General features: G+C 66.7%; 1 protein-coding gene across 1 annotated transcript in view; it reads right to left on the bottom strand.

The window, feature by feature from the left end:
* The window catches only part of Col6a2 (collagen type VI alpha 2 chain), a 32,004-nt gene that overhangs the window by 5,499 nt on the left and 10,245 nt on the right, over positions 1–16,260 (bottom strand). The window contains 27 exon segments of the mRNA XM_047563270.1: positions 3,600–3,638; positions 3,711–4,163; positions 4,287–4,439; positions 4,563–4,608; positions 4,766–4,801; positions 4,969–5,031; positions 5,878–5,940; positions 6,208–6,243; positions 6,573–6,623; positions 7,041–7,103; positions 7,534–7,596; positions 7,839–7,901; positions 8,466–8,528; positions 8,938–9,027; positions 9,315–9,377; positions 9,676–9,738; positions 10,211–10,264; positions 10,920–10,964; positions 11,056–11,082; positions 11,282–11,308; positions 11,679–11,723; positions 11,814–11,867; positions 13,024–13,089; positions 13,753–13,773; positions 13,911–14,375; positions 14,377–14,510; positions 14,607–14,754. Coding sequence (XP_047419226.1) covers positions 3,600–3,638; positions 3,711–4,163; positions 4,287–4,439; positions 4,563–4,608; positions 4,766–4,801; positions 4,969–5,031; positions 5,878–5,940; positions 6,208–6,243; positions 6,573–6,623; positions 7,041–7,103; positions 7,534–7,596; positions 7,839–7,901; positions 8,466–8,528; positions 8,938–9,027; positions 9,315–9,377; positions 9,676–9,738; positions 10,211–10,264; positions 10,920–10,964; positions 11,056–11,082; positions 11,282–11,308; positions 11,679–11,723; positions 11,814–11,867; positions 13,024–13,089; positions 13,753–13,773; positions 13,911–14,375; positions 14,377–14,510; positions 14,607–14,727 — 2,467 coding nt within the window. The 5' untranslated portion in view covers positions 14,728–14,754.

Genomic DNA, 16,260 nt, shown 5'->3' with positions numbered 1-16,260 from the left:
GTCACCTGTGGACCACAAACACCTGGTGTCACTGAACCCAGGGTCACTGGCCATGCCTGAGACCAGGCTGAACCAGAACCTGGGACCCTGCGAGAGACCCTTCCCAGGGTGCCGACAGCAAGCCTGCCTCACCTACACCCTGGGGCAGCCCAGCAGGTGGTGGGGTGGCCCCCTTTGGGGGCCCCGTCCTAACCCTGGAGAGGCAATGGTCACTTTATGTAGCAAAGAAGGACGGGTTGGGTGAAGGAGCTTGAGATGCGAACAACCTGGATTTAGGATGGGCCTTAATTCAATGCCCACTGTCCTTGAAGGAGGGGAGAGGACACAGGCAGAAGAGGGCCACGGGAAGACTGGGCGAGGCTGGAGCAGGGCACAGGCCGGGCGGCAGCACCCCAGGACCCAGAGCAGGAAGGCCCCTGGTAGAGCCTCTGGGCAAACGCGGCCCGAGGCGCCTCCCCTCTGGCCGCAGCACAGCGATGGCTGCTTTGGGCCCAGCTGGTGGAGGCAGCCCTCCAAGCTGGGAAGCAGGGCGGGGCGGCTCCGGCCTCTGCCCACGTGGCCCGGGCTCAGCAGAGCGCCAGTGCAGTCTCAGGGTCCCCAGTGATGTCCCTGTGCACCAGCTTAAAGGTGTCAATGAACAGCTGCATCCAGTCTTGCCGCTCGACCCCTGTGGCGAACTTGGCCCGCTCTGCAGTGTAGACCATGACGGCCACCAGCTGGGAGTAGGCGGCCGGGTCCTGCGTGGCCTCTGTGCTGTTTAGCAACTGCTGGATCAGGGGGATGGTCCTGGGGAAGGTGGGCACGGGGCCCTCTTCCGTACGGAGGAAGGTGACTGGGGGTTCGCCAACAGGTCGCAGTCCATCTGCAAGGGAGCGTCCAGAGAAGACTTTAAGGGCCCTGGTGGGCGCCAGTGGGCCTCCAGCCCTCCTCGGGCCTCTCTGCAGAAAGCAGAGTCAGGACCAAAGCAGAGAGCAGACACGAGGCCCAGGGAGGCGAGTGGCCAGGAAGTGCCGTGGGGAGAGGTGGCCTCTGGCCGAGTCAGGAGGCGGGGAATGGTTGAATGGCGGCCGGAGGCCCTGCCAGGAGAGGATCAGCACAGCAGCTGCCGTGGGGAGAGGTGGCCTCTGGCCGGGTCAGGAGGCGGGGAATGGTTGAATGGCGGCCGGAGGCCCTGCCAGGAGAGGATCAGCACAGCAGCTGCCTCAAGCCCTACCTGGGCGACCAGCTCCCCAGGAAGCCCTGCCCTGAACGCCCCCAGGAGGCCTGCAGGCCCAACAGGTCCAGCCCTCTCCCATGTGAGATGTGGCCCGTCCCCCAGCCACACTGACCCCTAGGACCCGGGGACGGGGCAGCTGCGGAGGCGAGCCTGCTGCCCCTCCCTCTCCCTGCCTCTCTCCTGCTCCTCCCTGCCTCTCCCACCCTGGATCTCTCTCTGGACCATCTTCCTGTCTCTCCCTGCCACCCCCGTCTCTGTCTCTCTAGCCCCTCTCTGTTTTTGTCTCTCTCTCTGGATTCCCTCGTCTGTCTCTGTCCCTCTGTCTCTGGATTCCCATCTCTCTCTTCCCTCCCCCATCTCTGTCTCCTTCCCCATCTTTGTCTCCCTGGATTCCTCCTATCTCTGTCTCTCTCTGTATCCCTCCATCTATCTCTGTCTCTCTGGATGCCCCATCTCTGTCTCTGTTCCTCTCCTCTCTCTCCCGCCTCTGTCTCTTTGCCCCCTGCTCTGGCTCCCATGCCCCCTGGAGGGGAGGCCTGACTCTGGTGGGCACCTCGCTCTAAGTGGCTCTGGCCTCCGGTCAGACTGGAGTAGTGGGCAGATGCAGATGGCCAGTCCCGCCCCTCAGGCCCCCCTTCGCACACTCCAGCTGTGGGAATCCCCGTGCCCATTTCCACCCCGAGCTGGGGTCACTGCAGTCTCTCCCGACTGCGGTCATTACCAGGTCACTTCGTCCTCAGGGGCTGGAGCCTGTACCTGGCTTGTCCCCTGGCAGCCTCCGTGGCCTGACAGAGTCACAACTGCCCCTGCCTGGTGCAGGCCCAGGGCGGCCAGGCTTCAGGACGGACGGGGCTGTTTGGCCCAGGTCAGGGCTAGGCCAGAGTTGGTGGTGTCCACTGGCGCTGGGTTCGCACGGGAGGCGCCCACAAGGACCCACGGACGTCAGAGGGCAGGTGGGCCCTCGCGGTCACATGCTTATTTACTTGAGTTTCAAAAGGCCGAAAGGAGGGAGCTTGGTAAGCTCAGCAGGGGATCAGGAGGCCCGGAAGGAGGGAGGGTGTCCTAGGGCGGCTCCAGGCACAGGTCCGAGTGCAGGGGCGGGGCCGGAGGGCCAAGGTCCTCATTTCCTCCGGGACCCCGTCACCTTCCCAGAGCCATGTCTTGGTGCCACTGTGCCCCGAGGCCAGGCACCCCCACTGTGTGGCTCATGAACCCAGCAAAGCCCTGGACGCAACGCCAGCAGGCCACACCCAGCACACACAGCGGCGTCCACCAGAGCGGCAAGGGCATTGCAGCTTGCTCGAGCTGAAGGTGAGCGTGACCCACCCCTTGAGAGCCAGCGGAAGCCACAGCCATATCGAGGACGCAGCACCAGCCCGCGGCGGGCCCAGCACTCCCGCCCGAACCCTCCCAGCGGGGACAGCTCCAAGAAGGCCTCGCAGACAGACACCACGCAGACACCACCCCAGCGTGCTCAGCGGGAGCCCAAAGCTCCCCGGCCTCCACCAGGAGCCAGGTGAGAACACTGGGCCACGGCCGAGGGACCAGGTCTGGCTCCTGCGCCCCAGGGGTCCAGCTGGCCGCGGGTAGGGGTGGCATCGACCTTGCCCTGTGCAGACCCCACTGGTTCCAACCCCGCCCAGGCCACTTGGGCCTCGACCGCTGGCTCAGGGTGCTGCTCCCCTGCCTGCCTGATAGGCCTCAAGGTGCGGGTCTGGCTGGGGTCTTGCCCGGCAAGAGATCAGGGGGCCAATGCTGTCCTGCCAGCACTGTCCCAACATGTGGGATGCCTGACCCCCTGCCCAGTCCCTTCCCAGGTAGCTGGGCACTCGTGAACAGGCTCAGCAGCCACCCTGCTGTGGAAGGTTGAGAAACGCTGAGTTCCCAAGGTAGAGGCCGGCGAGATGGCTGCTAGCAGGTGGCCCTCCAGCAGGACACTCCATCTCCATGGTGGCCCCAGGTCCCATCCCTGGCCTGGGGTCCCCTGCCTGGGAGGGGACAGGGCTGGCCAGCCGGGACGTTGGCCCCTGAGGCCCTTGCGGCACCTTTGGGGTCCTCTCCCCCAGTCACCCTGCAGTCCTCCTGGCCATGGAGGGGCAGCAAAGGCACCCAGCCGAGCAGGTACAGCCCCCGGGGGCTGGACAGCCTGGCTGTGCCTGCCACCGCCGGGGCTGTGCCAGGGCCCGACCACCCTGAAACAGGGCTGACCCCGGCGCTGACCACGCACAGAGCCAGGCCAGCAGCCCCTGCGCCCACAATGCCTGGGGAGCCGCCCGGCCCTCCTGGGCGGGGCAGGGCCGGGGTCCCCTCCCGGCGGGCCTGGGCCCAGCCTGCTGCAGGAGGAGGCCGCTGCTAGTCTGGGCGGGCGGGGCGCCTGCGTCACCTGTTTGGCAGGGAAGCTCCGGGCACACGATCTGGGGGTCTGCAAGAGAGGAGGGCGGGTCAGCCGGGCCGGCCGCGCGGGCCTGCGGGGGGAGGGCCGGCGGCAGCTCACCCGGGCAGAGGACGTCGGCCATGTCGTCGATGAAGCGCTCGGCCACCAGGTCGGAGAAAAGGGTCATGTTGCGCACTTGCTGCGGCTGGTCGCAGGCGATGGAGAAGAGGTTCTCGCTCTCGTGGCGCTCGTGGAACATGTCCCCGATGCCGATGGCGGTCACGGTGACGTCGCCCGCGCACAGCGCCCGCAGGTTCAGGTCGTCGTCCCGCGGGTCGTGCCGCCCGTCCGTGATGACCACGGCGAACACGCGGGTCTTGTGGCGGCGGCTGTCCTTGATGAGCTTGTTGTAGGCGAACTTGAGGGCGGAGGGCGTCCAGGTGCCGCCCGCGATCCACTCCAGGTTCTTGACGGCCTCCTTGAAGCTGGACAGCGAGTCGATGCGCTCGTCGTCCAGCTGGATGGCCTCGAAGGTGCCCTCGTGGCTGTACTGCACCACGCCCACGCGGGTGCCTGCGCAGGGCGAGAGCCGGGCGGCCGCGGCTTCAGACGCGCCCAGGCCGCTCTGCCGCCGGTCGGCCTGGGGAGGAGCCTGGCCTCTCCCGTCCTGCCCGGCCTCCGCCTGCCCTCACTGACCCGTCTCTGACTTGGGGTCCTTGGCCATGGCGCCCAGCCTGTTGACCACGTTGATGACGAAGTTCTTCTCCAGGGTGAAGTTGGTGTAGCCGATGCTCTCGGAGCTGTCGATGACGAAGACCACGTCCAGGGCGCCGCAGCGCTTCTCGCAGTCTGCGGGCGGCAGCGTCAGTGGGCGGCGCCCAAGCCCCGCCCGCCCCGCCCCGCCCGCCCCGCCCCGCCCGGCCCGCCCACCCCGGCCCGGCCCTCCCCGCCCCGGCCCGGCCGCGGACTCACCGCAGCAGCCGCAGGTCTCCCGCACGTAGGTCATGACGTCACACTCCTGCCGCAGAGCGCGAGGGCGTGTCTCCAGGCAGCCCGGCGCCGCCCCGCCTCCCCAGGGGCGGAGCCCGCGGTCCAACCGCCCCGCCCACCTGCCCGCTCCGCGCCCTTCTGATTTTCGGGAGGGAGGGTGCTGATCCCGCCCAGGTGACACCTACCGTGAGGCCTGGGTCTCCGGCGGGGCCGGGCTCACCCTGGAGGAGGGACAACGGTGTGAAGTGAGACCTGAGGCCCGAGGTGGGCGGGGCGCCACTCTGGTGCCTCTGCCCGGTGCACACCAAGCACATAGGGCAGAACCCAGAGGCCAGCTGTGCACTGGCCTGGCTGTGGACCGAGCGGCAAAGGGACAGAGGTGGCCTACCTCAGGTCCTGGGACTCCTCTAGGCCCCCGAGGGCCCGGCTCGCCAGGGGGACCAGGATCTGCCTGCGAAGGAACAGGGCGGGCTCAGCTAACACCGGGCGGGTCCCGAGGGAGTCCTGCTGCCCCTGCCTAGTGCCCCCGCCTGGGCAGGGCGGGGTCAGGGTGGGCTGTGTCACAGCCTGGGAGTGCTCAGTGGGATGGTCCCGGCAGCCACTCCCAGAGGTGGGCCAGCCAGAGGGAACACAGAGGGGCTCCAAAGATGGTGCTGGAGCAGCATGGGCTGACCCCTGGCTCCTCACCCAGCACCTTCACTCACCCTTGCATCCTAACGCCCAAGCCACCCACTCATCCCGGCACCCACTCACCCACCTGCTCACCTGTCCACTCACTCACCTGTCCATCCACCCACCTGCTCACCTTTCCACCCACCCACTCACCTGTCCACCCATCCATCCACCCATGTGCTCACCTGTCCACTCACCCACCTGCTCACCTGTCCACTCACCCACCTGCTCACCTGTCCACTCACCCACCTGCTCACCTGTCCACTCACCTACCTGCTCACCTGTCCACTCACCCACCTGCTCACCTGTCCACTCACCCACATGCTCACCTACCTGCTCACCTGTCCACCCACCCACCCACCTGCTGGGAGCCTGGCCAGCACCAGGATGTGACAGGGAGGACACAGGACTGGCCTCTGCTAGGGAAGAGGCCTGGGTGACCCTAGGCGCAAGGGTGGGGACAGAGGGAAGGAGAGAGGCCTCTGGGCCAGGCGGTCCTCCTCGAGGGGGGATGGGGCTCTAGTGCCAGGCGAGCCGGGTGTCCTCCTGAGGGCTCCCAGATGGACGTGGTCAGCCTCCGCGCTGCCCACTCTGCCAGCAGCCTGGTGCAGGGCGAGGTACTCACAGGCTCCCCCTTCTCTCCTTTCCTCCCCGGACCTCCTTTCGTGCCGAAGTCTCCTCGGCCTCCCTGTGACAGGAACACACACACGTGCCAGAGGCGTCCGTGCCGCAGACCCTCAAGGTCCGGCACGGCCAGGCTCCTGGCAACACTGGGATCGGCAAGCTTGTTCGCAAGGGGTAGACGTGGCGGCTACCACCACGCCAAGCTAAGCAGGCCTTGCACGGCCTGGCCCGGGGCAGGGGCATGACCGCCAAATCCCAGCCGCAGTGGACACAGACCGCTCTGCTCCCCCAGGGGGTGAGAGTGGCCCAGACGGGCGGGGACCCCACGTACCTCAGGGCCACGGGGACCGGGCTCGCCTTTATCTCCCTGTGAAGCGAACCAGGGTCAGAGGGTGGCCCAGCCGGAACGCAGCGCCTGGCCCAGGCTGAGAGGAGCTCTCCCTCACAGGGCCCACCTGCCATCCTCCCGTCCACCCACTTCCTCACTCCCCTGTGGCAGAGGCCACCTGCTGACCATGCGGAGCCACATGGCCCCCGGTGCTGGACAAGCCCGTGGTGCTGACCCCATCCTCTGACCTGTGCCCCACCTCCCCCCGCCCTGCAGAGGCCCCCTCTAGGGGACCATGGGGGCCTGCAGGGCCTTCCCAGCCGGGTCCAGCCCCTCCTGCGGAAGCCGCTGGCCCACACAGCACTCACGGGTGTCCCTCGCGGTCCTGGGTAGCTGAATCCAGGCCTGCCGGGGTCTCCCTGGAGGAAGAGGCTGAACCAGTTGGAAGGAACAGAGGATGGACTGGGGCCTTGCTCAGGGGTGTGGACGTGGACCGTCCACTGTGGGGCCAGCCTTGCCCACCTCAGTTGGGGGCTGGAGGTGCCAGCACACACATCTGGACCTGGCACTTGGACCAGGTGGTGCCCCCATGGCTGGCCCTCCCCTCAGGGCCCTGGTTTGGGAAGAGCAGCCATTTCCCGCACGGGGGTCAACTGGGGGAGGAGAGAGGAAGAGCTGCCCAGCTCCCTGCGCCCCACACACTGGCGTCGGGCTGGGCCCCGGCCAGCCTCGTCCAGGCCCCTCCGAGCCGCCTCCAGCCCCTCCAGTCAGGCCCCTCCCACCTCCCGTGAGCAGCTGCTCTGAGCCCTGTGCACCCTGCTGGGGGTGGTCCGCACCTTGGGGCCCGGCTGTCCCGAGTCTCCGCGGGGCCCAGCGTCACCAGGGTCTCCCCGAGATCCCTGAGGGCAGGAAAGGAATCAGAGGGTCGGCACAGTCCTCTGTGACAGGACTGACCTGCACCTGGGCTCGTCTGACCCACACAGTTCAGTCCTGGCCACCGACCGCACTGTGCCCAGCTCCCTGTGCTGCCCTCGGGATCCTGAAGGTCTGAGGGTGCCGGCTCCTCTCTTCACGCGTGGTCCAGGCCCCAGACCACCATCCCGCCTGCTGGGAGGGGTTGGGACAGCCCCTTCCCCGTGGGAGGACATGGGTGGGGTGGCGAAGGTTCCCTAGGGGACAGCTCCTGGTCCCACTGCCCAGCTGGGCCATGGGGATGGGTGACTGGCAGGCAGATGGGGGACCAAGCGTTCTGCAGGATGGGAGTGGACAGGAGGCTGGAGGCAGAGCTGGCCACCTGAGCCTCAGGGCTGTGGGTGTCCTGCCACTGACCTGCTTCCCGGGCTCCCCAGGTGCCCCCTGGGGGCCTCTGGGTCCAGGCAATCCCTGATCTCCCTGCAAAGGAAGAGGATGAGCTTGAGACCCTGACGTCCGTCCTGCATAGGTGGGACTTGGGGCAGGCCACCTGACCTGCACTCTGCAGAGGCCTGGCTCAGCATGGAAGGCAGCCTGACCACAGGCAGTGTCCACATGCAGCCCCTCCCAAGGCCGGTCTCAGTGGCACCTGGGACCAGGCGCCCAACCTCTTTGGCCTCCCTGGCCTCCCCAGCCCCTCCAGCTCCCCAAACCCCACGCACCTTGGCTCCCTTGTTGCCGACCTCTCCGGCCAGGCCCCGGGGGCCCTCGGGGCCAGGGTCGCCCTGTGGGAAGAGGGGCCAGTCAGGTCTCAGTGGGGGACTCATGTCTGGATGCCCCCTGAGAGGCCATGTGGTAGGGATGTGTGGATGGGAGTCAGAGGAGGAGTCACTGAGTCCCCTGGGGAGGACGGTGTCTGGCAGTGTCCAGGGTCATGCTGGAACAGTGGCATCTTTCATCCTGCAGTCCCACTGACCACCAACCTCACGGTCCCACTGAGGCCACAGGTAGTGTGGGTGGGCCCCCACTCGGCCTGGGACGAAGCCCCTTCACCCACAACTTGAAGGGACAGGTAATTGTGGGTCATGCCACCAGGCCACTTAGTGCTGCCCTCGACAGCTGCGACAGCTGAGGGGCAGGTGTGTCCACAGTGGGCTGAGCGGTGCACAGCCTGAGCCACGGTGCGAGGAGCAGGGTGGGCGGGGCACTCCTGCTTTCCCAGGCCCTGCAGGGGTCAGCTCCTCAAGGGAGGCCCCAGCCGTTCTTCTCCTGGTGGGTGAGGGTGGGGCCAAGTCTCATGCAGGGCTCATGGCTCACGTGCCCTCCGGCTCCTGCACATGGACACTCACCTTCTCCCCCTTGGGGCCGTCGCTGCCTGGGCCGCCCTTGGTTCCGGGGTCTCCCCTGCGCCCCTGCAGAGAATGGGCGGGTTGGTGGGGAGCAGTGGCGCCTAGGGCCCTGGAGGACGGACACTGGCCAGTCACTCGGCCCTAGCTCTGTGCTCCTGGGAGGACTCCAGCTTGGGATCTGGGGACCCGAGCCCAGGGTTCCTTCAGAGGACTCAGCAGGGCCTGAAGGCTCCACACCCATCCTGCTGCTGGTCAGCCGGTCCAGCAGAGGATGCCGGGACGAGGGTGGAGTGGGGCTCCTGGCCAGGCTGAAAGTCCAGGCAAGGCCCCGCCTGAGCCAGCCCTGGGAGGCTGCAGGGAGGGCAGGCGCAGAGCCAGCCGGCAGGGGTGCGGCGAGGCGCAGTGCCACCCAGGGCGCCTCCCGAGCCAGGGTTCCACCGTGGCAGGGCTGCTGCGCAGGCTGGGGACTCACCGGCTCGCCTTTGGGTCCGCGGGGCCCAGGTCCACCCTTGGCTCCTTTCACGCCAGGACTTCCTGGGGCTCCGTTGTTGCCTTGGTATCCCTGCCGAGGGGAGGGGACATTCAGACAGCCCGTTGCAGCAGGCCTGTGGTGGCCCGGAAGGGCCGTGCCCAGCCGGCATGTGCCCCACGGCCCGGCCGCCCTCCCGCCTGCTTCCCTCGGTGCTCAGGACAGCCTCCCAGGGCCCACCCTGGTGGCCTGGCAGTGCAGGACAGAGGGGTTGGCCCACGCTCAGGGCGCGGGTCCTTCTCGCCCCTCCTCACATGCGTGAGGACACAGGGTGTGGCTGGCCGGCCTGGCCAGGAGCGGAGAGTGTGGCCAGGGCTCACCTTGCTTCCTTTGTCTCCAGGGTCTCCTGGGGGTCCCCTGCGACCTGGGCGGCCTGAGTCCCCCTGGAAGGTTTGGAGAGGTCAGCCTCTGCCCACACAGGGCCGGGTTCTGAGCTCCCAAGAGAGCTGCTGGCTCTGTGCTTAGGGTTCTGGGCAGTGGCGGGTAAAGGGCCTGGAGGGAGGGGTCCCAGGGCCCCGACGGCTCCCTGCAGGGGCTCCCACGAGCGAAGCCCTAGGAGGGTGGCGGCTGGGGTATCAGGCCTCGCTCCTGAACCTCCCATTCTAGCTTCCTTCTAAGGCTGCATCCCCCAGGGGCCCGGGGACTGGGGCAGGGAGGCCCCAGGGGTGTCCGGTGGCCTACCTTGGCACCTTGGTCTCCCCGCTCGCCTGGGCTTCCAGCTTCCCCTGGGTACCCGTCGGGGCCCTGAGGGAGGAGGGCAAGGTGTGTCCTGGGGCTCCTGCAGGCTGCTGTCCCCAGACAAGGTCTGGTGCTGCCCCCAAACTGGGCAGTAAAGCCCCATCCTCAGGGCCCACTGTGGCACCACCCACCCCCACCTTGAGGCTCCTGGGTCAGGGACCCCTGTCCAGGAAGCCAGGCACTGACTGGTCAGTCAGCGAGGGACAGGCTGACGCACCAAGCTCCACAGTGCAGGGTCTCGCGATGGTGGGACCACTTGACCTGGCCAAGGACCCCACAAGCCTCCCCAGTGCGGGCCCAGAAGCTCCTGTGGTGCTGTCACGTGGGACCCCAACCCTGGCCCAACCCAGGGTGGCGGCAGGGGCAGGCAGGGAGGGCAGGGCGGGAGGGAGAAGCAGAGGCCGTGCCTGGCATTGCCGCCATTGCCCCCAGAGCCGAGGTCAGTGAGACAGGCAGACCAGGCCCGAGGGGCACCTACCCGGTTTCCTGGGTCCCCCTTGCAGCCAGGAGGCCCAATGCGGCCCAGCTTGCCCTGCAGAAGGAGGGGGGCAGACGCATCAGAGGATTTCATGTGGAGGTGCAGTGACCACGCTGCCCAGGTCACTCCACGGCACCAGGCTGTGGAGCTTTCTCAGGGTACGCGGCTGGAAGGTGCCCCCTGTGGCCATCACGCATCTTCTCTGTAGAGGCCGAGCCCCGGGAGGAGGCCAGGGCACAGGTGTGGAGTGCCCCCCGTGTCTGTATGCCCAAGTGTGCCCATATGTGCCCAAGTGTGCCCAAATGTGCCTGTATGTGTGCCCGTGTGTGCCCATGTATGCCCGAGTGTGCCTGTGTGTGCCCATGTGTGTGCCCATGTGTGCCCGTGTGTTTATGTGTCCCCAAGTGTGCCTGTGTGTGTGCCCATGTGTGCCCATGTATGCCCAAGTGTGCCTGTGTGTGCCCGTATGTGTGCCCATGTGTGCCCGTGTGTCCATGTGTCCCCATGTGTGCCCGAGTGTGCCCTTGTGTGCCCGTGTGTCCATGTGTGCCCGTGTGTACCCGAGTGTGCCTGTGTGTGTGCCCATATGTGCCCGAGTGTGCCCACGTGTGCCCGAGTGTGCTCGCCCACGTGTGCCTGAGTGTGCTCGAGTGTGCCTGTGTATCCATGTGATACGTCAGTGTGGCACCGAGCTGGCTGCTCACTCTACCTTCTGCCCGTCAGTCCCATTCTTGCCAGCCAGGCCAGGAGCCCCCTGGAAAGGAAGGAAAGGGGATCCATTAGCCCTGGTCCTTGTCCCCCTGGGCAGCATGGAGGTGGGCGCCTGCCCGCCCCATCCAGCTCACCTTCCGTCCGTCGGCTCCAAATTCACCCTGCAGAGGAGGAAGTGAGGGGTGAGTGTCCGGCTTCACAGACCCTGTATCTCTGGGTGCGGGTCAGAGACCTTGGGCCCCTGTGAGGTGAGAAGGGCCCCTCCCCAGAGCCCGCCTGCCCTGGGAGGGACGGGGCGGCTGCAGATGGACACAGTCTGCATCAGCGGGGCCTGTGTGGGGCTGCCCAGCGTTAGCTCACCTTCTCTCCTTTGAAGCCTGGAACACCCTGAAGGCAGAAAGAGCAGACAGGGCGTTAGAAGGGTCAGGGGGCTTGGTGGGACCCTAGAGGTGGTGGGAAGACCAGGTAGAGCCCAGCAGCCAAGGGCAGGTGCAGCAGGCTGAGTCCAGCACCTGGAAGCCTCTGTGGACTCTGAACCCACACTCAGCAGAGGAGGCTGGGCGAGGGGTCAGACTGGATGCTTGGATTTGGGGTGACCTTTGACTACAGAGGTGCTTCTCCTACTTGGTAACAGGGGCATGGGTGCTGGACTGGAGACGGGGTGAGGGTGTGGGGAGCCTTCCCCAGACTCCACTGGGTCCCCCGTGCCATCCCCACCATGCCCACCCCAGCCCCAGGCAGGGCCCGTGGAACTCACCTTGGGTCCTGGGAACCCAATGGGGCCCTCGATGCCTGGATCTCCCTGTGGAAGAACAGAGAACCTCGGATGGAATCCCAGTCCTAGGGGTCGGGGTGGGGACGGATGGGGCACAGGGACCAGGGGCACACTCACCTGTCGTCCCTTCTGTCCAGGCTCTCCTGGCTCACCCATGTTGCCCTTGGCACCCTAGAGGCAGACGAGAGGGAGGAGTAAGCTGAGGCAGGGTGAGGAGGCCAGATCCTTAGCAAGGTGGCACATGAAGGCACCAGTCCCTCCCAGAGGGGAGACACCTCACAGTCGGGTCAGCCGATCGATGCCAGACCAGGGTTTGTTTTGACCCTCTTTTTTCTGAGCCCTGATGGACAGCTTTCCAAGAAGCCACCCTGCCAACCAGGCCAGAGTAGCCTGGGAGGCAGGCCCTCCTCAGCCAGGGCACCAACTCTGCACCTGGTATTCTTAGTAAGCCAGTTGCTCTGGGATCAATTCAGAGGGTGGCATGCAGCAGGACTCCGCGGCTCCAGACCAACAGAGGTCACGGTCCCTTGGACTCAAAATCTAATCACACAACGTAGAACTTAGGGGCGGCATCCAGTCATCAATATGCGCCCCAACTCAAGGGCAAAGAGCAGAGGAGAGGCGAGAATCAGGGCCGCAGCACAGGTGGGGGGAAGACCGGCAGGGCTCCCAGCCACAGGCCATGCCAGCTCTGGTCCCCAGCTCCCACCCGTCAGGACCCGGCTGCTGCCCCCTGGTGGCCGAGGCTCTCCTGGTGGCAAGTTCACTCCTGGCTGACTGGGAGAAGCCAGGGCAGGAGGCAGGGGCGAGGCAGGAGCCACCACCTGGACGTGTGTCACTGGACCCCTCTGTGCTGTGGGACGGTGTCCCCGAGTCCCTCAGATGCCCTTCTCATCCTGCCGAAGTTCCCCTCTGCCTTTCTATGGCTTTGGGCTGATGGGAGCTGCGGCTTCGCTCTGGCAGTGAGGCAGGAGGGCTGACCTGCACGCCTCTGTGGTCAGGAGCCGGGGCAGCGAAGGGAAGACTCCCCTGGCCCCCAGCTCGTGAGCCGCGGCAGCCCTGGGAGGTCAGGGTGTGGTCCGCTGAGGGCCACCTGTCCAGGGGAGCTTTCCTACTTGCACAAGTATTTTAACAGCGTACCTCAATAGTTTTTAAGAAGTTCCTACTTGTCTCAAAATGCCATTTCACGGCAAGGGGACACAATCCTAAATCCAGCTTTTCCAGGTTGGAAGTGTTGAGACCGTATAGCATGGCCAGCCTCAAGGTGGACTTTCAGACAGGTCGGGCTTCCCGGCAGAGGGGCCCGCAGGCCTTCAGGGCAGCTCACCTTCTGTCCGCGGTAGCCCTTGGGGCCGGGTGGCCCAGGGATCTCCAGACAGCTCACCTTGTAGCACTGGAACGAGAAGGTGGGGGACTGTGGTCAGGGTGGGACAAACCGCCCGGGATGCTTGGAGGAGCCCCCAAGGTGCCTGGGGACCACTGGGCCAGGATGAAGGGGCGGACACACGGTCCAGGGGGCCGAGGCTGGCTTTCAGAGAGGCCCTCCAGGGAAGCGTTGGGAAAGTGAGGCTGAGTTCAGCAGGGATGGGTAGTGACGGCTTGGCAGAGCAGTGGGCACTGGCTGGGCACTGTTTGCACAACGTTCACACCGCTGTGCTGGCAGCTGCTCTGGGGGCGGTGGTGACTTCAGGGGCCGGCTCCCCTTTCCTGGGAGCTGGAGCTGAGGCCACATAACCGCTCACGGCTCCAGGCCCAGCCGGGCACACTGCTGCCTGCCCTGCTCTTGCCGGGCAGGTGGCTCAGGCCCCAGGCTGGGCTGGACACAGCCTGCCGGTCAGGGCGCGACCTCCACACTGACTGTGCTCAGTGGGGCCGAAGCGGCCTGGGCTGGGCCTGGCGTCCTCCCCAGGTCCAGCGTCTGTGGCCCACAGAGAAGAGTTCCATCCTGTGCCGAGAGCCAGGGGCGGCAGGGGTGGTCCTCCCTGCTGGGTCCACAGCCTCAGAGGCCCAGGCGGCAGAGCGGCCAGGGCTGGCGGGGCTGGAAAGCGCCACTCACCTCTCCGTAGGCTTCGTGTTTCTGCAGAAAAGACAGAGAGGGCTGGTGAGCGCAGCCTGGGAGGCGCCGGCCGAGCCCGAGCAGGCGGAGACTGCGGGCCGCCCTACCAGGCCTCCCGCAGAGGGTCACCGCAGGGCTGGGCTGTGGCTGCCGCTCACCATGACCTTGATGATGCGGTTGATGGTGTCCTGGTCGATCTCGGTGGAGTCGGGCCGCATGGTGGCGTAGTTGTTGCGGTAGAGCTCGTGGGGGGTGCTGGCGAGGTCCCGCAGGCCCTGCTCGTTCAGGTTCCTGTTGGGGGCCACGGCGAAGAGCCGGATGCCCTCCTCGCGGGCCCGCTCGGCCTGCAGCTTGATGCCCCCACACGGGCTGCCCGTGACGTGGCCGTCGGTGATGACCACGGCGAAGTTGACCACGCCGCGGCCCACGTGCTGCCGGATCTCCTGGGTCATGTTGGCCAGCGCACAGTCGGTGAAGGTGCCCCGGCGGAAGGAGCGGATGTTCTGCAGGCTCTTGGTGAAGGAGGCCCTGTCGCTGCCCGGCGGGCTGAACACCTCCACCTGGTCGGAGAAGTGCAGGCCGCCGTAGCGCCAGCTCAGGGCCACCTGGTCCAGGTAGAGCTCAGTCCTGCAGCTGGCTGATGAACTGCGGCACGAACTGCTGCATGTGGTAGAGCAGGCTGTCCGTCGGGGACTGCATGGCCACGCTCTCCGAGGTGTCCAGCACGAAGTACACGTGGACGGGGCAGTCGGCCTTCTCTGGGGAGCGGGGCCGTCAGACCAGCCGGCAGAGGCTGCCCCCGCCCGCCAGCACCCCGCTTGCCCCCGTGCCCCGGGCCCGGCCGTCCCCAGTACCTGGGCAGTTGTTGTTTCGCTCAGAAGTGGAGGTGTCCGGCGAGATGACCTCCTGCTGCTGGGCATGCAGGGCCCCCAGGAGCCCCCCGAGCAGGAGCGCAGAGAAGGGGCCCTGGAGCATCGTGGCAGTGGCGTGGGCCCTGAGGTCCTGCAACAGGAGAAGGGCTGTGCAGGGGGTGCCTTGGCCCCAGTGTGCTGGGCACACACCCCTGGCCAGTACCTCCAGGGGGCAGGGGCCTGCTCCTGGCCCACGTGGGCGCCCGGGCCTGGGCTAGGCAGCTGTGCCTCCCCCACTGCCTGTGGGCTGCAGACCTTCAGTGGGAGCATCCAGGCTCAGGTCTGGGTGGGATGTGGATGTGGGAGACCCCTCCTTGCCCTCTGGAGCCAGGCACGGAGGTGGACAGGTCCATGTGAGCAGGATCCAAACCCCAGAGGCCAGCCTTCCTGCCCGAACGCTAGGGCTGTCCTGGAAGCAGGAGGCAGGCGGAGCATGCTTGCTTTGCTGGGCAGGTGCTGCCAGCCCCACAAGTGCCCTGGAGTCCTTCTGCTCCGACATGATGACCGTTTAATGTGGCCGTGCTAGTCTGGCGGTCTGTAGGCACCTAACAGCTGGGGTCCTGAACCCAGAATGCTGTCCCCTCCCAGAGTATCCTCCCGGTGTCCTGCAGCTTGGCTTGAGCTCCGGATGGCCAGAGCCGGCCCCGCTGTCCTGCTGGCCTGGGGATCCCCAGAGCACCAGACTGGACAGGCACTAGGACTCCCTTTGAAACACTGGTTGGACAAGGCGCTGCGGAGAGGCCTGTGCTCCATCTGGCGTCCACCAAGGGAGTCAGAGGCTCTGAAGGTGGGAGTGTGGGCTGCCCAGGCCCAGGGGCTCGTGTTGCCCCTCCCTCCGTGTGGGTGGGCCGACCCGGGCTCCAGCAGAGCCACCCCCAGCCGCGCTGGAGGGGAGGGTGGGGGACACGGTGAGGGGCCGTGGCCAGGCTGTCCAGCTGCCCGCAGCCCTTGGCCCCCCACACCACAGGAGACGGCTGGAGAAGAGGCACAAACAGGGGCGAGAGGTGTGGGCAGGGATGCGAGGGCCCTGGAGGGTCTCCCAGCTCAAGTCAGGGAAGCTCCGAGGCCGGAGAGCCCCTTCCAGCTTGGCGTTAGACGGCCCTAGCAGAAGAGTAGAGCCTGAGAGAACAGACTTGCTACCAAATATGGCGAGAAAGGAGCCATTGGCCGGAGCTCAGGGAAGGGTCAGGAGGCCCAGGGCCCGGGGCAGAGACCGGCAAGACAGCGAGGGACGGATGCCCAGGGAAGCCGGTGGGGTAGCTGCAGGGGGGCCACAGGTCCTGCCCAGGGCCAGGAGGGCACTGCCAGGTGGGCAGAACCTCCTGCAGGGAGCCTGGGAGCCACCTCTCGAGTGTGACAGAGATTGGGGACAGCAAGGACAGCCAGGCATAGGACACCCCTACGAAGAACCCGGCGGCACTGAGGCTGGGTGCTGTCACGCTGCCTGAGAGGCCAGCAGAGCAGACCATGGCCTGGGCCTCCAGGCTGGCCGTGGAAGCCATGGTCTGGCTGTCTCTCGAGGCTGCCGTCACGGGCGCCTGGGACCTGGATCTCAGCCAGCAGCCACAGAGGGAGACCTGGAGCACAGGTCCCCACA

Source organism: Sciurus carolinensis, chromosome 9 (assembly GCF_902686445.1).
Source record: "Sciurus carolinensis chromosome 9, mSciCar1.2, whole genome shotgun sequence".
NCBI classification, from domain to species: domain Eukaryota; kingdom Metazoa; phylum Chordata; class Mammalia; order Rodentia; family Sciuridae; genus Sciurus; species Sciurus carolinensis.
This window is presented reverse-complemented; position numbering and strand designations above follow the sequence as displayed.